At 37.0% G+C, this 24489-nt stretch overlaps 1 protein-coding gene across 2 annotated transcripts in view; it reads left to right on the forward strand.

The window, feature by feature from the left end:
* Positions 1–417: 417 nt before the first annotated feature.
* col5a3a (collagen, type V, alpha 3a) overlaps positions 418–24489 on the forward strand; it is a 55755-nt gene continuing 31683 nt past the window's right edge. The window contains exons 1-11 of one of the 2 annotated variants that reach the window (XM_038287891.1): positions 419–738; positions 10582–10746; positions 11073–11286; positions 11620–11782; positions 17945–18067; positions 21086–21475; positions 22153–22272; positions 22352–22462; positions 22564–22617; positions 22730–22771; positions 23314–23376. In XM_038287891.1, coding sequence (XP_038143819.1) covers positions 654–738; positions 10582–10746; positions 11073–11286; positions 11620–11782; positions 17945–18067; positions 21086–21475; positions 22153–22272; positions 22352–22462; positions 22564–22617; positions 22730–22771; positions 23314–23376 — 1530 coding nt within the window. In that variant the 5' untranslated portion in view covers positions 419–653. Of the gene's footprint in view, positions 739–10581; positions 10747–11072; positions 11287–11619; positions 11783–17944; positions 18068–21085; positions 21476–22152; positions 22273–22351; positions 22463–22563; positions 22618–22729; positions 22772–23313; positions 23377–24489 lie in introns of both variants that reach the window. The other variant, XM_038287892.1, reaches the window with a different exon arrangement.

Here is a 24489-nt window from a genome sequence, read left to right on the forward strand (position 1 = left end):
CTTGCTGGATAACTGACAAATCATAAGTCCATCTGATTCTTTAGGAAATCACTTGCGATGTGTTTTCTGTGGGTCTCATGACATGCATTGATTTCCTGAGGGTTGAGTTGGGGGATTTTTATATTTGTAATGTAAGTGTTATGATAAAATCATAAAACAAATATTCATACTAATAAGTCAAATCAAAGCCTGGGATTTATCATTGTTTAAGCAATGCATCTACAGTTTTGAACAGAATCACTGAAACAAAAAACAAAAAAACTTCTTTCGACAGTATCGTAACTTATATAGATGCAGTTGTACAGCACCCTTGATAGCAATGGCAAAGATAGGAGACCTAACAAATTGCATGAACGAATAAGCCTGATTTATGAGGGGGTTTTCTGCTGCGCACCATTCATCCGTGCGCCCTATGGGAGGGAAGAGGTGGAGAGCAGAGGGTTGGAGTGATGATGAGAGGGAGAGATTGAATGAGAGGGACACAGGGCCAGTGAGAAAACCATCACAATAAAATCTTCCCCAACAATCAAGGAAGTGGGAAGACTGAACGCCTTTCCACCCCCGAATGGCTGCCTAGTTTCTAACAAACAGAGATCCTGCAGCAGCCTATAAAGTTCTGGGTGCGGGGGCAGACGGGGTCGTGGCTCTGAAGGATGGACCACTTCATAAGGAGCAGGTCGCGCAGAAGAATACCGCTATTTATTTTTATACTACTTCATCTAACTGCGGCTAAAGCTGGTAAAGTATTAAATTAAGCCCATATTGTGACATAATTAATATAATCTGTTTACTTTTAAAGAACCATAGAAAGTTTCTTCAGCCCCTGTCTGGAGCTATCCAAGTTTATGAGACTTTTTGCGAGCATTACTTTGACTAACTTTACCCTGAAGCAACCATATATGTTAGCCCCAAAGTATGATCTTTGACTTTTCTTTTAAGTTTCACTTTTAAACTGAAATCCAAAGCTGATTGCAATCATTTTATGCTGCGTAAACATCTTGGAGACCGCAGCTTGTTCTACAGGGTGGTTCATTTGTGGTCGCCTTCAGTTTCTCTCAAAGCCCACCAGATCAGCGCAAATAACTAATTCCGTTCAAAATAATCAATTCAGCAAACATATTATTATTAAATCAGCTTGTGTGCTTTATTTGCATATTAATGTAATATGATACGCTAAGGCTTGAATCTGGATGAACTCTTTACGCATCGGGTGATGCTTCTGCGTCTTTGCGCTGCAGGCTGTGATGTCATGTTTGAGTTTGCTTGTGACCGGCGTCGGTTTACCGTGAAAAGGTTTAGCGTCGGTCTGTGAACTAAGATGAGTGGTTGAACTCTGAAAGGAACAGAGTAGATTAACATTCCAGTCATGGACCTGTTTAATGTTCCTCCTCCTTGTAAAATACTTATCATCAAGTGCTAAGAATTTACAAACTTTACTGACATAGTCTTTATTAGGCTGATGAATCTGAAAGTTTGACGTGTTTCATGCAATTGCCTCAAATCATATTTTGCAGATGTAGCTTAATTGCTTGCAATAACTCCTTTTTTTGCAATGCACCTGCAAGGGAACAAATCTGGTGGCTGCCTCCATCAGTGCCCTTCTGCAATATACAACACCTACCGTTTGGTTTGCTGCTGCTTTCCACCCTTGCAGCTTATGGTTATCGGTGCTTTCTTTTAACAGGTGTAGATTACCTCCTTTACAGGGGCCTCTGTGAAGAGACCCCTGATGGAGCAACATGTCTCAACAGCAGGAGTGGTTATCACTTAGAGAGCTTTTATGGCATGAGGCATTTGTTGCTTACTGGCTGAAATGAAGTGATGGAACATGGAAGTGAGCCAGCTGACCTGATCATATTCAAGTGGCACATAGTGGCTGTTGTGTCCACAGCTAATAAGGGTTTTGTGCGCTCAGATAGTTTCAAAGTACACAGCACATGTGGCTGTGCTGATATGCAGCCTTACTTTTCTGCTTGCAGTTTATAATAGGTTTGTGTCCCTCAGACTTTGAATGGTCTGCATCAATATGTGTGTGTTAGTGGTAGAATGCTTTCCCATATGCGCATTTGAGACAGAAGAGAGGGGACTTTGTAGTCATGTTTACAGACAGGAAGTGAGACATTTTTGCACACATTCACAGTTCACTTTAGTCTTAATCCTATGCTTTTTTGCTTGTTTTTTTTCTGTTTCTTTCAAAGTGTTAAAATGGAGAGTTTTTTTTTTTCTTTGCCTTGTCTCCTTGTTTATGGTTTGGTCCTCCTCCTGTACTACTTATGCTTGTCTTGTCCTTCATTAACAAGGAAAAACAGTCCATACAGGCCCCCTGCGGAGTCCCGTTTGATCCAGTCTTCTTGCCAATCCAACCGCCAACTCCCAGGTTACAGAGAGACCGCTTTTCCTTTGATCCAAGAACAAATTAATGGGAAATGAAAACAAATGATAAGGTCATCCTAATTTGGCACTGTTTAAATACAGAAAATGGAGATTTTAGCACAAGTAGAACTTATGTGCAGGACTGCGCTAGAAACCACATCAAACTGCATCTTAGACTTTTTGATGAGCAAAACTAATTGGAACACCACCAAGTCTTTAATATGTAAAAGTGATGCTTTGACATGTTGTGGTGCCAAATTGCCTTCTATAGTATTTTTTCCCCATCTGGCTTCCAGAAGTTTCCTTCCCTTCAGGGTTCTACGACTGTGAGCTTCTGATCATTGAAAGCTTCAAGCAGCTTTTTCTGGGACTAGTAGGAAATGCTTATTGTAGAATTGCAATGAGCAAACATAGGTGAATCTCTCTTTTGTGCAGTGTCCATTCATGTCATCTGTGTTTTTATCCGAGTCCATAACCCAGTGCACACCACTGTAGAGATCAAATTTGAAACACTCCGTTTGAAAACACATGGATTATTATGAAAACTTTTTTATCTGTATATCTTTCGTCAAAACTATTAAAAATAAAGGCTTGTAGCAGCATATTTACTTGCATAAAACACTGATATGATATTTTTAGATGCAGATTTAGATGCAATTTTTCTGTGAATGAAATAGGGTGGAAAAAAATATCAAATATCTATTTGGTGGTGGCAAATCAGACGAAAAGATAGATATAATGATGTCAAAACGATTCACTGTAGAATTTCCCCATTGTGGGACAATGAAGAGATTTTCTATTCTATTCTATTCTATTCTATTATAATTGGAGTGCTTAGGAGAGAAGGAGGCGATGCAGACTCCTGGCCATCCTCTGCAACGCCTCTCTGTCGGATCAAGATTGACGCTGGATCATTTTTGGTTGAAACTATTCAGCAATCTGAAGGGAACGCCATTAATAAGGCTGATAGAGACATAGTGGCAAAGGAAAACACATCTACCTTGGGAAATATACAAGCCAAAGTGGTTAAATAGTAACATAAATTGAGTGGCAATGCAGCAATAATGTAAAAAATATTTATCACACAAGCTTTCTATTTTGTGCAAATACAGACAAGACAGACTTGAACTTATGCAAGTAATAAAACAATTAAATAAACAGTTTACTTACAGCTGGCAGAAGCTCTGAAAAACAAAAAAAAGCAAAACAGCAATCTTTGTTTGAGCTTGTTCCAGCAGCAGTAATTGCACTGTTTTTTTATTTACTCAGAGACTTGCATACCCTCTCCCGACTGTACTTAGTTCATAGATCCTGTAGTCGCAGCATATATGTTTTGAGGATATGGATTAGATTGCTTAGAGTCGGAGGAGGCCTTCTTGCTGTGTGGTACTAAGGCAATATACTTTAAATCTTTTTAAAGTGAAAGCAGAAGCATCTTCTTGCATAAAGAGTTAATGTTTATATGTAAATATTAGGATGTCCTGATACAGCTATTTCATTTGCAATATGATACAGATATTGCCACTTTGAGACTTAAATCCAATCATACACACTTTTATTACTTATTTTGTACTTTAGAAGGTTTGAAAAAACTTGATCTATGGATTTTACTAAACAGAATGATTGTCAACAACAAAAGCTATGAAATTAAAAGACTCATCTAATATTAACCAATGAGTTACAGACACCTTAAACCAGGCATGCCCGAAGTCGGTCATCGAGGGCCACTGTCCTACAGGTTTTCAATGTTTCGCTGGTTCGGCACAGCTGATTCTGATTATTGCAGTTTGGCAAAGGCCTGTTAATAAGCTATAAATGGAAATCAGCTGTGCTGAAACAAGGAAGTCTCTAAAACCTGCAGGATAGTGACCCTCATGACCGACCGACTTTGGGCATGCCTGCTTTACACAGAAGCAGAGTGATTCTATCAGCATGGAAATATGAGAGATTTTAGATCCCAGATGATGTAATCCAATATTATTTTTTTGGCTAATATCAGATTGATATCTGATATTAATATAGGATCGGGACATATATATCTTCTTTTCTTTTTCGAATAGCTGTACAGACAATTCTTTACATGGGTCAGTGCTTGCTATAAATTTAACCATAAAGGCGATAATTCTCACCTATTATTTAATACAAATAATGTCTTCATGTTCCCTTTTACCAATATTACCTTTATATTTATCTGATATTGTCAGTTTAATTGTATGGTTTAAATTGCCCTAAATGAAGTGGTTGTTTGTCCTTTGATTGCGTGTTGCCCTGTGTTTGACTGTTAAGAGCAGCGACAGTACCCAGTCTGGCTCTGTGGAAAGGTGGAAGAACAAAGAGATGAAAGATGACTCAATCCATTGCATCTGTTTTGCATGAAACTCCATGAATACTTGTTTATTTATGTTGCCTTTCGTTTTGGTGAGAAACTGGGATGCTTTTTAGCTTTTTAATGCAGTATGAACTCTTGTCAGTTGGTTTGAACATTAAGCATGCCCCTGGAATTATGCAGCAAGGATGTACATTTGTTTAGCAAGGTTCTCACATGACCAGAAGTTTAAATCTGTTTTTTTCTGAGGAGCGGCTGTTTAGTTGAAGGCCTTGAGGGGCAGGTGTTCTCTCCCTGGGCCAAGTAGCTTTTGGCCTGACAGCTCATCTTGCTGTGAAACAAAATGGGTCATGAAAAACTGTGAAGATTGAAGAATGTGGTGCTGATGTGAACTGGAAGGAATCCTGTAACCAGATTCCTTATAAGTTTTCTTATTTCAACACCAAACAACTTGCTGATGTGGGTGTGGAACTGGTAGCTCCAACAACAGAACATAGCAGTTGACCCACATTCATTAAAGCTCTCCTAAAAAGATACATTATTTATGTATTATTTATGGCTCTTGTTGTAAGCGTTTGAATCAAATCAGAATCAGCTCCAGAATGAGATACTTTTAAAATAACTTATTTCGACAAGTGAGTTTAAAATCTGCCAAACATTTCATACAGTCAAAGATCTTAATGCAAATATTGGATAAATTATTTGACTTAAGCACTGAACATGTGTTTGGACCTTATTCTTTTTATTTACACTGATCTATTATAATTTCTGTTTCAACAGTATTTTTGTTTGGTAGATCCTTGTAAATTTGATTTTAAATCTTGTGTCTTTTCTAGTTACACAATATAAAAGATAATAATTCTAGTCGTACATATATTTGCTGAAAAATAGATTTGTGTAATAGATTGCACACATACAGTTTAATAACATTGTAGCTTCAATATGTTGCCTTATTCAAAACTCAAAGCAGAGGGTTTTTTTTATGTTTCTCTTGTTTACAGTAGACCTTGGTAAAATTTATCCACATTTGTTGGTGGATCACATATGAAACAACACAGAAATTCAGGAGTAGCTTTGACTTGATAAAATGCTAATGTGTTATTTCTTCCTCTGCAACTGTCTTAATCAAGCTAGACAAAGATAGAGATGCAGCTCATGTTTACAATTTGTCAATCTTATTTGATTTTTTAAAAACTTTTCAATCCGTGTTACATGTATTAGTTCCCCTTAACTCCTCTCTTAGTGTTCTCGTCTGCACACAGATGTGACCCAGACAAAGGTTCACATCCTGTTCTAATTAAATTATATCTTCCCGTGCCTGAGAGAAAATGCGTCTGGATTTATTCAACCACTTGCACTAGTTCTTACATCAATTTTCATTATTAATCACCGTCTTTTAGCACTTGGCACCCTTGAACCTTCTTTGAATAAATTATCTTTCTGCTGCACTTTTTATGGAGTTTTATTTTCAAAGAGTTGCTCTTTATTTCTTCTTGTGCTAGCATGTATTTTTTTTATAGCTTGTTGAAGATATCTGTACATCTTAAATAATTTACGTTTAAATGTCAGTTGCTCTCCTACTCTCATTCCAGGATGTGGCCTAAGAAAAGATGGGAGTATATATATATATATGTGTACAAATTTCTTTTTTGGCTTCATTTCTTGTTAAAATCCCCCAGTTCCCAGATGTAATCACTTCTGACAGTGTTGTATTGTCTCTGTATGAGGGGGTCTTCTCAGGCAGGGCTTGGAGTGTAGGTGGTATGAGTCATAAAGGATGTATCTAGAGATTTTGTTTTAGAATCACATGCAAGTATTTTACTCATTATTATGTCCTCTAATGAGTGAAATTTTGCTAAGTTGGGTTTTGTAGCTGCAGGGCAAAGAGAGAATGGGTAATGTCATAAGGCAGACTCAAAAAGACTGTTTGGTATCAGTTCTTAGGGACAGGGTTCATCTGTAAGATGGACTGCTCAAATATTATCTGTCTAATAAAGCTTTTCTATCTCTTTTTTATTGCTTCCTGATGCTTTTGGTTAAATTACAGACAAAAAGACAAAGGGAAAAAAAAAAGTGTTCCAAAAGTAGGAATCTGTCTTATTGCAGTTCATTTACATTTTTAGTTGTGTATTTTCTCCATGTTAAGTCACACTGTTTTACTAGACATGTATGAAAAAGCCAGACCTTTCCCAAGTATGTTGACATATGCATGTAGTTGAAAAACACCCGGGTCCTTGGAGACTTCATAAAATTTCCATCATGCAGCTCCATGGCTTCATGCACAGCTTGTTTATCAATAGAACTCCATCATTTTTAAAGATTTTTATCCCTTGTATCCTTATTCAACCTTCCTAAGACTCTCCACAGTATATAATTTAAGGGGTAATGTCAGGAAAAAAGAATAATGAAATGCAAGTGAAACTTGTTCAGACAGTCAATGCTTCAGGAAAGTAAAGAAGTTGCTAGAATTTATATAACTCACAGTGATTTAATTGAGCATAAGAATGGAAAAGATATCGTTCCTACACTGATAGCTGCACGTACCCAAACTTCTAAAGGCAGGCTGTTATTCTGGGGTTTTTGTAATTCTGATTCTTGTGTGGAATAGGCTGATATATTTTACAGTGGTGAAAAGGTTTTAGTAAGCTTTTCACATTGCATCAAAATCTTTTAGGGGTACATCTACACAGTCCATGTCCTCTGCAACCCCCTAACCCGTATTCATACTTTTTTGTTTTGTTTGTTTTTTTACATGGGATGTTTCATATGATTCAATGCACATCTATTTGCAGATGTTTGTCTAAGTAGGTAATGTGATTAGCTATCTGAGAGTCTGCTGCTTGTCTTTCTGTGGCTCAACTGTGTATTCTGATAGCGTGGTCCTTCAATAATATATGTGTGTCAGATGAAAATGATCTTTCATTACATACCTCAATACCTCAAACTTATCAAGCAGCTTCTAACTTCAATGATACAGCAATTGCACAGTGATGCCATTGCTGGTAAATAGCTGGTTAACAGATAATCCTGTAAGTTTAGATTAACGTTATTTTGTCAGGTGCTATAATTCGGCGGTTACAGTATATTCTCGTGAACTCTGTGTAATGAGTCCCATGTTGCTTCTTTTTAGGCAGCAATTTTCCAAACAGCACCTCAAGAAATAACTATTCATTGCTGACTTTTCAGCAAAGGATAATCAAACTTTTATCTTACAAAGCTATACAAGAGCCTCATTGACAATATACAGGTGCTGGTCATAAAATTAGAATATCATGAAAAAGTAGATTGATTTCAGTAATTCCATTTAAAAAGTGAAACTTGTATATTATATTCATACATTACATACAAACTCATATATTTCAGATGTTTATTTTGTTTAATTTTGATGATTACAAATGACAACAAATGAAAATCTCAAATTCATCATATCAGAAAATTAGAATATTGTGAAAAGGTTCAAAATTGATGGCCCCTGGTGCCACACTCTAATCAGCTAATTAACTCAAACCACCTGCAAAAGCCTTTAAATGGTCTTTCAGTCTAGTTCTATAGGCTACACAATCATGGGGAAGACTGCTGACTTGACAGTTGTCCAAAAGACGACCATCGACACCTTGCACAAGGAGGGCAAGACACAAAAGGTCATCGCTAAAGAGGCTGGCTGTTCACAGAGCTCAGTGTCCAAGCACATTAATAGAGAGGCGAAGGGAAGGAAAAGATGTGGTCGAAAAAAGTGTACAAGCAAGAGAGATAACCGCACCCTGGAGAGGATTGTGAAACAAAACCCATTCAAAAATGTGGGGGAGATTCACAAAGAGTGGACTGCAGCTGGAGTGAGTGCTTCAAGAACCACCACACACAGACGTATGAAAGACATGGGTTTCTGCTGTCGCATTCCTTGTGTCAAGCCACTCTTGAACCACAGACAGCGTCAGAAGCGTCTTGCCTGGGCTAAAGAGAAACAGGACTGGACTGCTGGTGAGTGGTCCAAAGTCATGTTCTCTGATGAAAGTAAATTTTGCATTTCCTTTGGAAATCAAGGTCCCAGAGTCTGGAGGAAAAGAAGAGAGGCACTTCATCCACGTTGCTTGAAGTCCAGTGTAAAGTTTCCACAGTCAGTGATGGTTTGGGGTGCCATGTCATCTGCTGGTGTTGGTCCATTGTGTTTTCTGAGGTCCAGGGTCAACGCAGCCACATACCAGGAAGTTTTAGAGCACTTCATGCTTCCTGCAGCTGACCAACTTTTTGGAGATGCAGATTTCATTTCCCAACAGGACTTGGCACCTGCACACAGTGCCAAAGCTACCAGTACCTGGTTGAAGGACCATGGTATCCCTGTTCTTAATTGGCCAGCAAACTCTCCTGACCTTAACCCCATAGAAAATTGTGAAGAAGAAGATGCAATACACCAGACCCAACAATTCAGAAGAGCTAAAAGCCACTATTAGAGCAACCTGGGCTATCATAACACCTGAGCAGTGCCACAGACTGATCGACTCCATGCCACGCCGCATTGCTGCAGTAATACAGGCCAAAGGAGGCCCAACTAAATACTGAGTGCTGTACATGCTCATACTTTTCATGTTCATACTTTTCAGTTGGCCAACATTTCTATAAATCCTTTGTTTTTATTGGTCTTCAGTAATATTCTAATTTTCTGATATGATGAATTTGAGATTTTCATTTGTTGTCATTTGTAATCATCAAAATTAAACAAAATAAACATCTGAAATATATGAGTTTGTATGTAATGTATGAATATAATATACAAGTTTCACTTTTTAAATGGAATTACTGAAATCAATCTACTTTTTCATGATATTCTAATTTTATGACCAGCACCTGTATATAAAAATATTGCCCATATGTATATATGAAGTCATATAGATGGGTAATGGTAAACTCTTCCCACATGTTTAATTAACAAAAAAATAAAATAAAAGAAACTCTGAGCAGTAAGAGTTTCAGGAGGCAGTTTGGGTGCAGGATCCTCACTTCAGTTGTCGGCAGTGCAAAGTGCTGAACAGTTCTCTGTAGCAGCTGGTTGGAGACTGGCTGCACACAAAGCTCCGATGCTGGCTAATGCTCACGCCAGCACTTTATCAGCAGACATCTAATAACATGAGCAGGGGATTGCAAATAAAGCAAAGGCTCATTGAAAGGAGGGAGACTGTTGACTGGAGAAAGCCCTTTTCTTCAGAGGCTTCAGTTACTACAATAAACATTATTTGATCACCTATACCTTAGAAAGAGCATCTATCTTTATGATTGATTTATTTGTGGCATACAAAGCAGGGAATAAACCCCTCAGATTCATCTAAATAGAATCCAGATGTGTCATTGGTGGCTGGTGCATTGTGAACTGAGCAGGTGTCAGCTGTCAGGTGTATTGTCGCAGGATTACAGGTTAGATTTTGTACCACCCCCTATACTATAATAACATCCACAGAAGCCCCTCCACCTGCCGCCTCAGAGGAGCTCATCTTTTTCTGCTCACAGAAAGCAGGAAGGCACCATACTTTAAAACCAGCTTTCAGCCTCACTAAATCCTGCTCCTCTGATCGGTAACAACTAGTATTAAAGCGAGCCAGACAGAAATGGCGGGCTGTCTCAATGGCAGAATTTGAGTTTTAAGCTGACATTCGTAAAAATAAAACACAGTATTCTAGTTTCATTCTGTTTAAAAGCCTTATGATCTTTTGTCATGCAAGTAAAAAGGGAGAAATGGAAAGCAAGACATAAACTATTAAAATGCGTTTACTTTTTCTACAAAACTTTATTTGCCACAGTGTATGAGCATGAAATAACAGAACCCAGTGTTTCCTCAGTTTGTTCCATTACCAGCGACAGATGGTTTATTTTCTCTCCATTTCCATTCCCAGCTGATCCTGTTGATGTTTTGCGAGTGCTTGGGCTGTCAGAGAGCATGGAGGGAGTTTCCTTGGAGGCTGGTTTCTGCACCAGCAGGAGGGGCACGGAGGAGACAGACCTGGCTTACAAGATCAAAAAGATCCAACTCAGCACTCCCACTAAACAGCTATTCCCTGGTAGCGTCTAGACCTTTTTTTTTTTACTTTACAACATACAGAAAATCCTCTTAATCCACTTCAGGCATGAAATCCTCAATGAGTTCCTTCAGTGTCTCTAAACATTTAATGCACAGAATTTGTGTGTGGTTGTTGTCTTAGTAAAGGATAATAAAAGTGACAGAACCCCACCTTCTTTCCCACTACTACAATCTGTCCTTTCATGCTTAATATTCTTCATCATTATCCCTATCCGAGTCGCTGGCAGCATGCATGAAATGCAAGCTCCCTGCTGTGCCCTGCTCCTTATTTTTTAACATCGCTCCTCTCTGCTATTCCATCTGCAGATTCCAGATTTCCTGAAGATTTTTCCCTGATGGCTACCGTCAGAGCTAAAAAGGGTTCCCAGTTCTTCCTTTTTTCAGTGTATGATGACCAGGGGGTGCAGCAAGTGGGGATCGAGGTGGGCCGGTCCCCAGTCTTTGTGTATGAAGACCAGCATGGGGAGCCCACCCCACAACTCTATCCTATTTTCAGGAGAATCAACATGGCAGATGGAAAGTGGGTAGTATGAGGGTTTAGGCTCCTATTCTCTTTGTTATTTCTGAGTCAGATAATAAGTTAGACTATTTGAAACCCACTGATCTGACAGAAATATTTGTTATTTTGATATTATGTGCTAATTATTTAAATATTTGCATACCTCTTAATATAGAATTGTGTTTTTGCAGTTTACTTTTACCCAGCTTACTTGATTAGCTTAAAATGAACAGCCCAGTCAAATAGCTCTCTTGTCTTCTTGCTAAATAAAATGTGAAAGAAGTTGAAATACAGCTTGATCTGTGAACAGACAGAACAGTATACTCCTAAACTGTTAATCCTTTCCTGTTTCAGATGGCATAGGATAGCCTACAGTGTGTTCAACAAGACTGTGACCCTTTACTTGGACTGCCAGATGGTGCAAACTCTGGATCTGCTGCGGGGGGACAATGCTGTGGTCAGCACCGAGGGGGTCATTGTTTTTGGAACTCGGCTGCTTGATGAAGAAGTTTTTGAGGTAAGAGATTATGAAACTGAACCACAAAACAAACTCTCTAAAAACCTCAGTTTATTTCTGAGTCACTTTCATAGTTATTTTCTTCGTTTTTTTTATAATGTTTAGATCTGTTTTTGAAAGATCTGGTTTGGCATATTCTAACAATAAACAGTTTGATCGTGTTGCACATTTTGACCATTTATGCAATAGCAGCTCTGTATTCTGAGTGATTTTTTGTGATACTGTAAACAAAGTCAAAATGTCTTACACTTTATGTCGTAGTCTTTGTGTTGGTATCTTTTGTCTTTGTATCTTATGTGTGTGAGATTTTTATTGTATTAGTGTAATAATGGGTCTTTATAAGATGAAAAGGCTTAATAGGAGACTTCCTGATTAACATTCATGACTTTTTTCTTCTTTTATTTGTTAACCTATTAGGATGGTTTTTAAAGAAGTCACATAGAGTTCAGCTTTTCTGAAGTGTCAGGAACATATACATTCTTATTTTTTTTATCCCTATACAGTTTAAAGACCAAAAATGTTTAGTATTTCTTAATATAATGATGTCATCTCCCTAAGTTGTTAGGATTGTTACATGAAATTATGCATACCTATGTTGGATGGAAATGGGGTAATGTTATTAACTCTGGAAAGACCTTTGTACTACAATAATTGCATAAAAAGGGCTTTATAAATAAAGCTTCATTTGATTCGATGGGAAGACATTTTTTCAGTATCTTAAAATGCTCAATATCTAAACAGTCCCAGTTTTATTATGATCCACAATGCCTTGTAAGAGTATTCTTACCTTTTGATTTTTCTTTTAAAATTGCTTGGCATTCCAAACACAGATTTGCATGATGATTTTATAATGATGCACTGCATAATTTTGATGTGCAAGGTACATGATTTTCAAAAGTTTTCATGAATAACTCCTGCACCATTTTCTAACCATTTATATAACATGGTCCATCTTTGTGCACTATAACTAAGTATATAAATACAGGTGGTCTGCTAAGACCTAAGATGTTTGTTATTGAATGAAAAGCATCATGGAAACCAATAAGCTGTAACAAGAGTGGCTGTGGTTGTGGAGGATGAAATGCAGACAAAATTGAGGCAGAGATGGAGCAAAAATAGAATTGTTTTGTAATGGAAAAAAATAAACTAACAAAAAAGTCCAGTCAAAAATATTTATCTAACAATGTTGAAGCTGCAATGGAAAAGATGAAACAGCCAAGAAACATGAAAAATAGTGAGCTCCTATACTTAGGGAAGAGTTGAGAATGACATTGAATCTATGTAAGTAAATCAGTCCCGATAACAAAATCTTCCTGTCATCATTGTCACTGTTAAACATGATATGGGCCACATCATACTATGGGAATGCTTTTCTGCATTGGGCTGATGAAGTTGATGGAAAACAGAAACAAATTAAAAACAATTTTTTGTTCATCCTCATGAGGGTTATAACCCTTAACGAGTTTAAGTATTTTTAATATTAGCATATTTATTTTTAGAACATTTCTAACCTAAATTTTATTGATAAATATCTGTCACAGTAGAGTGGTTCTACAATGAAAGTGAACACAGATGTTCGACACACTTGGAAAGCTTTATTCCTTTATTCATGCACCACTTTAAACAAACTGAGGATAGTGCTTGTAAAATTACAAAAGTAAAAAAAAATGTAAAGGGTTTGAATACTTTTTCAAGTTACGGTATACCGTATTCTGCAGCATCCAAATCAGTAAAGATATTTTGTAAATTTGGCAGGAGATCAAATACAATTTCAACCTGTTTGATGATCTTTCTTTATTTGACTTGATGTGTTTGTGATACACATCATTTGTTAGTTAGGTGTTAGCTAAATACCGTCCTGTTAGGGAGCATGAAGAAGAGGAATTACTATTCAGATTTGCCTAAATTCACTTTCATACAAGGCCATGAAATAATACTGGTAATTATTCAAAGGTAATATGGTCAGTCTCATATAGTGAGTTTAGGTATTGTGTCTGTAACAAGTAATCGACAAAAAGGTTTAATTCACCACTTTTTTTTTTTGTAGGCACTTTGAATTTAGATAACTACCCATTAAAATGTTACAATTCTCACTGAGTATGAAATCAACCTGTGAGAATCTCACCAGTTCCCCTTGTCACCACTTTAACCTTTACTGTCAGTCATTCTCTGAACTTCCCTTGATAGCATTCAACCTTCTCCATTGTCATTCCCAATGAGGGCCGGCTAAATCTCTAACAGCATGAAATTGAGATCAGCTCAACCCCTTTCCCCTTCCATGTCCTCGGGGCAACTAATAGAGTGTATAGAGAAATGGAAAATGGAAAAGCATAAGATTTAATAGTTGTTAAAAGGTTTTGTGAATGTTTAGTTTTTTTATTTTTTTTTTTTGTTTAAATGACAACAAACTAGGGCAGAAAAAGATCAGAATGGAAAGTTGTTTTAACGAATAGAATTTTCTGTGCTTAGAATATATCTTTATTTTTTCACAAATTGTCTCAACATAAACTTTTAAGTTTTGTATGTGTAGCCAACACGTACCCTGTAACCTTGCCCACCAATTAACATCTTATCATTTGTTCTCTTAGCCAGCCTTAGCTGCCCCACTCCTCCTCTCGCTTGCAGACAGTGATTGCAGCTTTCCAGTTTATGTAATTACTTTAAATCCCACTTGAGAAATGTGTCTCCTTGTGAGCACTATAAATTTCCCGTTTCAAAAGGGACCAAGGCCTCTTAGCATTTGGCTTTGGTCCAAGAACACTTTAGCACCCTTATTTATCATCTTATGTGTGATGATCACATCCGATTTTTGGTAAAGACTGATACGTTAAACTTAATCTATATGATGTGTCATCTGAATAGTATTTTATATTAGTCAATTAACTATCTGAGGTCATATTTTCAAGAAAAAAAAAAGTTTGTTTTTTATGTTTTGGACTGCTTTTTTTGTGTTTTTAGTTTAAGTAGGTTAATCTTTTAGTTTCATATATAGAATATTAGCATTCTACATATTGGGTAAGGTTGGTACCACAGGGAGAGAAGTTAAGCAGGCTGACCTCAAGGCCTCTGTTCCCAGGCCCTGTTTCTGGGGAGGTGGCCAATATTACAGCCCAGTTCTCCCATCATGGGACCTTAGCGTGGGAGCAACGGGACTGTGGTCAGCCACTAATATGCTTATTTCTTCCAGATTGACTACAAATGGTCACAGAAACCCAGAACTCTTGCTTAGAGTTGCAGGAAAGTAAACATCAGCTTGGTCTTGTGATGAACCAATAATTGGACTACTTAGATAAGATCCGAACCTAGATTGAAAGCTTACTTTATATTGAGCTTTTCATTCTCAATCAGCATAAGGATTACTGCCAACCATAACTCGTTTAGTGTGTTGGAACTGCTGTTACAGACCACATCAATGTGTAATAAATTGGATGTTTTCCTTTTAGAATTAGGGGTCAGATTTAAAGTTGCTGTGCAAAATGTAACTGTTGTAGTTTCACATCTACTCACAGTAAAAAAGATGAGGCCATGTAAGTGGGGTATGTGCCTCTTTATTCAAAGTTCAGTTTTTTGTGAAATGGGTGAAAATTACTGCAAGCTAGAAAGAAGCCAATAGAAAAAAGAAATGAGTATTTGCAAGATAAGTATGTATAAATGAAGAAGTTTGTTGATTCAGATAATTTTTTATTTATTTGTTGCACTTAAGATATTTTCGCCTTTGTGCAAACATGAACATTAGTTTTATAAGTTGTACTCCTCAGGAGGGGTGAAAAGCACAAGAAAAGTGCAGATGTGAATTCCCTTTTGATTTTAAATTATGATTGGATTAGCTCCCATTTGCTTTTCTTTCATCTTCGCCTCTCACCTCAGAGTACAATCATTTAATTTGCTTGACTCTGGCCTGTGGCCAAAACAGGAAGGATAATTGGATAAGTACTCTAGTTATGTTTGATGTTTTGAAAGCATAAAATGCAGCTTGAACTTTCAATCTTGGGTTTATCTTTTTGCTTTGCGGTTTACACTTGGTCATGTTCTGCAGAGGAAGCCTGACTTGAGGTGTTGGGGAATATATGGAAAAGCAAGCTGATTCCTTAAGATTTATTTGACCTGTGGCTGCTAAATCCAGTTAAAGAGATTAGAATGAGAATTTAATAAGAACAACATCAAGCTGTTAATCAAACACAATTTATCCTAAATGGCTGCCAGCTGTTCCACTGTAATATTTCACCATTTCAATATGTTTACAAATGGGACCTCTTCCTGACTTTGCCAATCAGGATGCAATGTGACCCCTTTTTCTTTTTATATTTCATCTCATTTCTCATGTTTTATGTTGTTGTCACACTTAAAGGTTGAAAGCCGTAAAATAAATTTCTATATCTAACAAAGTTAATCTGCATGAATGCATAAAAAATAAAAGAAGCTTCAAAAAATGGCTTAACTTTAGTCTTCCAAACCAACTTCTGAAAAAAGTATTGGCCCATACTCCTGATATCTGGTTTTGCCAATCTTGGTGTTGAAACATTTAATCTGTTGTTTAAGGTTGTGCAAGAGCAAAGGAACCACAAACTATTACACTAGCAATGGTTTAATGTTAATTTTTAAAAGCCTGTGTTATTTTATGATTGATATTACAGGATGCACAGCTCTCAAAAGGTCCAAATATTATTGTGTCAGTCTATTAACTTATTTCCTAATATTTTGGAGATTATCAAAATGCTTTTTGACAAATGAAGGGGATGCCAGTCTAGCCAACTCATCTTTCTATAAATCTTAATTAACAGAAGTGACACCTTTATTGTGGTCTTATTCTGGCTTCTTTTGTGACCTCTTGGTTGAGCTATCAATGTAGGTTTGTGGTAATTCAGGTCCCCTGGTCAATCCTGGTTGGATGCAAGACTCTTAGGTTTTTTTTCTATTTATGAACAATGGACATGAGGCTGGTTCATTCTTAAGTATTGAAAATACTTTTTTACCCCTTTACAGATGGATTAATATCAATGAGTCTGTTATCAGGTCTAAAATTTCTTTAGATCTGGGTCTTGTGTTTTGGTTTTTGAGATCTTTTAACCAACGTCTACATTCATATTTCATGAGCTTGAAAAAGGTGAAGACTAGTGATAGCAATACAACTTTATATTTATGCATTTCTCTGCTTTTTCTAAATCGGTCCTATCCATAAAAAACCTCTTTATCTTTTTCTCCTTTCAAACCTTAAAGTATATGGTCTGGAAATAATTCAGGACAGTGCACAGCCCATATTTGCTTCATTTTTCCTAAACCAATCATATGAGAGTTGCAAGAGTTACCAAAAGGGAGCACAACATTCAGTATTTTATTTGGTAAAAAGAGCAGCAACCCACAAACATGGAAGAACATAAGAAGCCTTTGCTTTCCTCAACAGTATTAGCACAACTTCAACTTAGCTGCACTACATCATCACTCTTGCCTTGACTGGGGTGGGTGGGTATGTGTTTTGTATATTGTAATTGTAATTTCTTTATTGACTCTTTAAGATTTGTTTGATGACTTGAAACATTTCAGCAAGACAAAAAATACAACAGCAAAACAATAAAAGATAGAAATAAAACAAACATGTGCTTTTAGCTGTAAGTAAGTATTTATTTGAACATTGCTGCATGGAGAATTGGGTTTAGTGTTTTCATTGATCAATTATTCTTTGATATGCATCCTAATCTTCTTTCACAGCGTGCATCAAAAGTTCCTCTAGTCTTCTAAAAGCCAATGAATATTCTGTAATGTTATGGGGAGATGTTGATGCAGATGCTAATGTGAGACAAGCCCGTGGGCTCAAAGCTGCAGGGTGCAGCAGTGCTGTCTCTGTTCATGTTTGTAAATATGCTCTGGCGGTGCCTGGAGGGTGGAATGGGAAATTAAAGGTCCTGACAATTGGGCAAGAAAAAGCTTTGTGACTGTTTCTTATAAAAAAAGAATGCCCTCCTGTTGTTCTAGGAGTACTGTATGCAATTGTCTGTATCTGCATGATCACTTTAATTAATCTTACATTTTGATATACATCTGGCTCCTCAGTCTTATGATTCAATTTTCAATTCAATTTTCTTTTCTAAAATGTCTCTTATCTCTGTTTTCATTATTATTTTTTTATATTCTTCCCTGTTTTTGTATTTTATTTTTTAATTTCAGGGAGATATTCAGCAACTGATGATTGTGGATGACCCTCAGGTTGCTGCCAACTACTGTTTAAACTTCATGCCTGATTGTGACTTTGCTTTGCCGTACAACAATCATACTCTGGACCAACAGGAGGTCAGTACTGGAAGGAATCAGGAAATTCTTATTAGATAAAACAGTGCTGTTGTTGTTTATGCATTCCAGTACATGTCAGTAAATTATTCAAAGTCTGTGTTTTACTTCTGTCATAACTTAATTTTTAAGTGTCAGCTTGGTTCATTCTATGTTTGCAGGTCATAATTTGTATAACATGAATTAGGTAACCCTTCTAGCCTCTGTTTATTGAATCCTAGTGATTACGACTATTAAAGGGGTTTCAGTAAGTCCCATGAGTTTCAGGAATCCCATGAAGCTACTTAACTAAATGTTACGTTACCAATACACACTGTTATGAGCTGCAACGTGTGTCCACAAAGAGACAGTGTTGAGATTGAGAGGGAATAAGCAAGCTGTTGAAGCTTGTTTTGATATGCAGCCAGCATGGAAGCATTTCTAATATCAGGTGCTCATTTGGCAGCTCACACTCTCACACCGTGGAAGTAAAACAGAGAAGATAAGCCAAAAAGAACACACATCCACACACACATCTATAGAGTAAGCCAGAAGCTTTGACCTAACAGCTTATTCCTTCCTTGAGGCACGTATGAAAATGATTTTATCAAGGATAAAGATGATTATATAAAATTTCTTTTGATGAATGAAAGAGATAAGGAGAGAAGACACAGCTGTATACACGGACGGGTCACAGGAGCCACAGTTCTGAGTCAATGTCTTGTTGATGGAAATAGTGAAATAAATGAACAGTACACCATGCAGCTGGTCATTGATGAAAGAATGAAGTATGAGGCCATCTTGGTATTGACGCAGCTGACTTTTATATTAATACAGTTGAATGCAAAGCTCTTAATCCAGAGCATTTCCACATCTTTCACCAGACTGACCCACTTCCCGTCAAACTCACTGACCATAGTTGCAAGTGGATCGAAATCATGTTTTGCCTTCAGCAACATATTCAGGCAAAGGAGTGCATTACAGTCTACAACTCTCATGGAGGGGACTTATTTATGGGGGAACAGTTATAGTTTTAATATTTGTTGGATCATACACAAGGCCTTTAATGTTTGGTACTAGACCAACAAAAGGAGGGAAGGAGTTTAAAGTTGGGGTAAAAAATAGACAGTTGTTTAAATTTGACATTTGTTTAGTTGTTTGCAGAATTGTGTTTTGCTTCTATTCCTAGTGCAACTTTTTATTGCTTTATACATCTAGAGACTGACAGTCTTCACTTTCTTTTTGAACATAGCTCAGGCTTAGTCAGATGAGAAGAAAGCATCTGTCAATATAGATTTTTAATTTTTGTCCCATATTTTAATGTGGATTTAGTTCTATGATAACATTAGATCATTCTCAAACATGATTATGCTTTCAAAACTAAGTGCCAGGTTTGGTGGAATTTAGGCGAGGATCCAATTGTAGAGATGAAGAGGCAGAAATTAGTTCTTGCAGATATAATTTAAATTCTGATGGCAACAGAAACAAAGATCCAGGAACAAAATAAAGAAATCAAAAACCAGGAGACACCACGGAGAAACACACAGGGAGCAAGCAATGAAGAGAAACCAGCACTGATGAACTGCAGAGGAGGACAATATATGGGAGAAAGAATCAAGGGTGGCGTAATCAGTTAATTGGGAGCAGGTGTGAGCAGAAGCAGCTAGAAAGGAGCCAAGGGGAAAGGAATCTGGCACAAGGGGGCAACAGAGAGCAACACAAAAACACAACACTCCAAGAAAATAACTACAAAAACACAAAATTACATTGAAAGTAAAAAGCAACCAAAAATAGAGGGCAGAACGCTGAGTCTAAGAAATTATACTATTTATTGGAAGGAGAAGAATCTTCACCCCTATCACAAATAATTTGCAGAGTCCAATATTTTTTTTTCTGGAATTATTTGCTCCGTCGATCTTCCCATAAACTATAACCAGCTTACACTATCCCTAATAAAGAATTCCTTCCCACAGAATTATGTTGCTACAATCATGTTTTACAGTGAGAATGATGGTGCCTACCACAAAAAGCTATTTAATGGAGATTAAACAAATATAGCCTATTTTTATGAGTGTACTTTCTTCTAATTGTTGGGTGCTTTCCCTGTATGTCTTATGGCAAGCTGCAATCAGGGCGTATTTTTGCCTTCTTTCATGCAACTCCTCATAAAGGTCAGATTTGTGGAGTTCATGGCTGATAGGCTAGTTTTTCTACCAACAGATTCTTCTAGCTGAACTTTAAATATCAGCAGCTCTTTAAGAGTTACTCTGGCTTGATGCTCTCCTACCCCTGGCTGTCAGTTTACTGGGGGAGTTATTGTCTGCAAGTTTGCAGTTGTTACATATGCTTTTTCATTTCCAGATGATAAACTGATGATAAAATGAACAGAGCTGCATGAGATGCCTAAAGCTTTTGATATTGTTTAATAACCCAACCCCGATTTACCCTCCTACACATTCATGACCATTTTGTGTGGTCCATTCTCCAAAAAAGCTTTATGGCTTTTGTTGAACACCTGTATTTATTTAGATGAAATTACACAGATGGCACTTCTCACTAATAGGTGAGGTTGTAGGCAATTTATTCCATCGGCTTTTATTTATGGGTATCGAGGTAAAAAGCAAGCTAAACACATAAGGATGTCATTCTTTTCTGATTTTAAGTTGTGAAGAAAATTTGAAGAATAATGATAATTTGTTTTGCTAGTTTATCGAAAAGTCCCAGATAATCTACAGTTCAATTTAGTTTCTGGTCCTAATGTGGAAAAAATTCATAATTTTAAAAGACAATGCATATAAATTATATCCATTGTCTTTATAAGATATAAGATACTATTTTATAATATAAGCATATCTTACGAGAGTGAGATTTTCTTTCTCATTCTTTTAAGAGGAAGGGTTAATTATAATTGGGGACATTAAAGTCGTGTATCTAGGCCATCATGCTTTGCCTATTTAAAAAATTGTGTTTTTATTCACAGCTCTATTTGTTTTTGTTTCTCCTTCTTCCATTTTTGCCTCTGATTTTCATTTCAAAATTGAGTCGATGCAAAATAACCATCCGGATGAATCAAAAAAATCCTCTAAAAAGGGAAGGAGAGGCAAGAAAGACAAAAAGAAGAGGGACAAAGGCTCTAAAGGAAAACGCAAAGGCAAGGGAAAGGGCAAGAAGGGTTCCAGAAAGAAGAAGCATGAAGCGGAGAGTCTAGAAGAAGGCCTCTATCGAGCAACTACACCACTGCCCGAGTTTCAGTTACAGGAACTTTTGCAGCCAACAAAATTACCCCAAAGCCAGAGCGACCTTGAAACTGTTCTTCCAACTGACGTGGTTGACAAGACCACAATGGTGATGCCTACATATAAATCTGACTTCACCTCTGAGGCTCCCACCAAGGTGTCCAGTACACTGCCTGTATCAAAGGTTACCAAGGAGGTAGTCAAATTTATCAGTAGATGTGATCCACACTAAACCCCTCCCACCCTTTGTAGTTCTAACCATAGTGGGCACCTCTTCCTCTTCTTACCACCCTAGTTACTTATCACAACTAACCAATGCCTTCATAATCATCACCTAATCCTCATTTTCATAAAGAAGATTTGAACACTGCATTCTAATTAACAAAATAAATATTAATTTTAACTACATGTCTTATTGTAAACTTTAAAAAATGCAGATGCAAATCGAAAAGGCGTCTCAGTAATTATTTGCTTTCAGGTTCACTTAAACTGCATAGCCTGTGCTTGGATTGCTGCTAATTAAGGATATGTCCCAACGTCTCATAATGAAGCTACCAGTTTTATCTTCTCCTGCAAATAAAAATATATATCATTTGTATGACTTCTCTGTGTTTGTCATGTGGCAGTTTGTCAAGATAATAAATTTGTCCTGCTCACACTGTTGTTTGTCAGTCTCTTTCACCTTGTTAAACAAAACTGATCTAAACTATCGGCTAATTTCCCTTCTGCATTCATGTTAATCGTAATTAACTACACTAACATTTATTTTTCTTAAAAATGTGCTTTGACAGGGAAGCACTTTTTCCCTCAGGGTAGTCTTATTGCTCTCTGGTTTGCGTTCATGATGACTCACTTAAAACTGTTGGCCGGCAGGAAACCACGCCAGTGAACACACCACTGGTGGTGAGTTATGAAGATGACTTTTATGAGGACTTGAATGAAGATCTCTCTGTTTCTACAGTAAATGTGGGTCCAAATTCTACCAATTATGAGGTAGGATAAGTCAAATAAAATGTAATCAAACAAAACACCGGGGAATCCTTTCACTAACAAGTTTCTTATATTTCTACAGAACCTTGAATATGAAGACTTTTTAAATGAAACACATTATGAAGAATATGAAATATATGAGGATGACTTTGACTTTGCAGAGAGGGAAAGAGCTAAGACATTGGATGTTAAGGTAAATCTGCTGTTGTACTTGGGAAGTTGTGTTGTTTCTTGCTTTCTTAAAGCTATTTCTGAGATTTAATACTATTTTTTTTTCCCTTTTCTCCACTACAGGCCATTCTCAGAGCAGAGAAAGGCCAAAAGGGAGAACCAGCTATTATAGAACCGGTGTGGTGCTTAAGAACTCTAATTATCATTATAGCAGTCAGACTTCTGTATGCAGGGGAAGGAATTTATATTCTCTGCATCTAAATTAAACACTGTTTGTATTTGTTTCCAGGGTTTATTAGTGGAAGGACCCCCAGGCCCGCCCGGGCAAGAAGTAAGCTACTAATATTAAACACATGGATCAAAATTTATGATAATTCATGCATGGATCAAACTACCATATATAAAAATGTTTGTCAGAAAATGAGAATATCATTAAGAGTTTTCTTTGTGTTAAATTAATATATTGTACAGACTCATTACACATAGTGCAAAAATATTTCACTTTTAAACCCTATTTAAATAATTATGCCTTAGACTTACTGAAAGCTTAAGATTTAATTATGGGATAATTTTATACAAACATAAATGATTTAAAAACAGTAATGCCAACCTCCTGAGAAATGGGTCCATGTACATGTAGTGCAGTACATGCACACATACAATTTCATTTCTTTCAATTTCTGGAATAAGTTACGTTTTAAATAGACCCTTATTTGTGCACAGATCATGAGGACCTTAATGCATCATTACAAGCTAGCAAGGAGAACGTAACAAACTATTGTAAAGCTTTTTGAAAGACCTGACAATACATGTTGAAGAAGTAAAGTTTTCACTATCCGTGTTTTCATTCAAAGTACATTTTTATTTTTACAGGGACTTCCCGGGCCAGCTGGACCAATAGGCCCTCCAGGACCCAGGGGAGATCCTGGTGATGTGGTGAGTGTGGAACGCAGCTCAGCACCAAATCAGAGACTGGACCCTGATATTTCCTGTGATTTAAGTCCTGAGATGTGCATTTTATCTAAGGGAATAAATAGACGTGTAATGTAAAACTCTGACAAATAAAAAAACTCAAAATAAATATTGCACAGGTAACACCACCATTGCCCACATAAGTATTTAAATGCCCAGTTGCACAACATCATCCAAACCACAACAGCCAGAAACTCCAATAGTCTGAACTTCAGCTTTAGTACATAAGCACAGACAAGTCAGAAAGTATTTGCTTCCAACTCAAATCCATAAAAAGCCTATATTTTATTGGGGAGAACTATGTCTGAGTTTTATTTCCCTTATCAACCCTCGTTAGTCCTTATCCAGGGGGTGGGTTCAATAGCCCAATAGTCCAACTTTAATCAGGTGGTGATAATCAATCTGATACACCTACTCCAGCTCCTATTAAGCAAGTAAAGTGACATACCTCAACCAATAATCCAAACTATAATCCAAAACTCCAGTAACTACTTGTTGCTGGTTTCACTCCTCTCTTAAGGCCAATGGATGAGCCTGCCAAGGGTTAAAGCCTCTGACTCTACAGCCTTTAGGGTTACTTAAAGGTGGTGGTTCAATAGGGGAGATGCTTACAAATCTATCAGTATGCTTACATGTAATGCTTACAAATCTATCAGTTTAGATGTAAAATTAAGATGAAAATGTGACAAATGCACACATTAGCGAGCTCTGTCACTTTGGGGTCAAGGGACTTTTCTTAGAAGTCTTAGACTTTGCCATGCAAAACCTGAAACAGAGAAAAAACTGGGCCAAAATACATAACATTATTTTCATCATCTTCCTCACCAACTCCTATGCATGAATATCAACAAGCAGTCCCTGAGAGTTAGGCTGTTCAGATCTGGATTGGCAGATGGGACAAAACATCTGCTTAAGTGAACTCTTCTTCAACCATGTTCCTAAATTCATTTCCTGAAGATTTATCCTAACTGTACACACTATTCACCAAATTCTACCCCTAATCTTAGAAAAGCATTTCCTCAAAAAAATCATATCACATTCTTATCACATCAGTATTTCTTTCTGTTTTCAGAAGAT

The sequence above is a fragment of the Cyprinodon tularosa genome, unplaced genomic scaffold (assembly GCF_016077235.1).
Source record: "Cyprinodon tularosa strain WSP-4 unplaced genomic scaffold, ASM1607723v1 ctg246, whole genome shotgun sequence".
NCBI classification, from domain to species: Eukaryota; Metazoa; Chordata; class Actinopteri; order Cyprinodontiformes; family Cyprinodontidae; genus Cyprinodon; species Cyprinodon tularosa.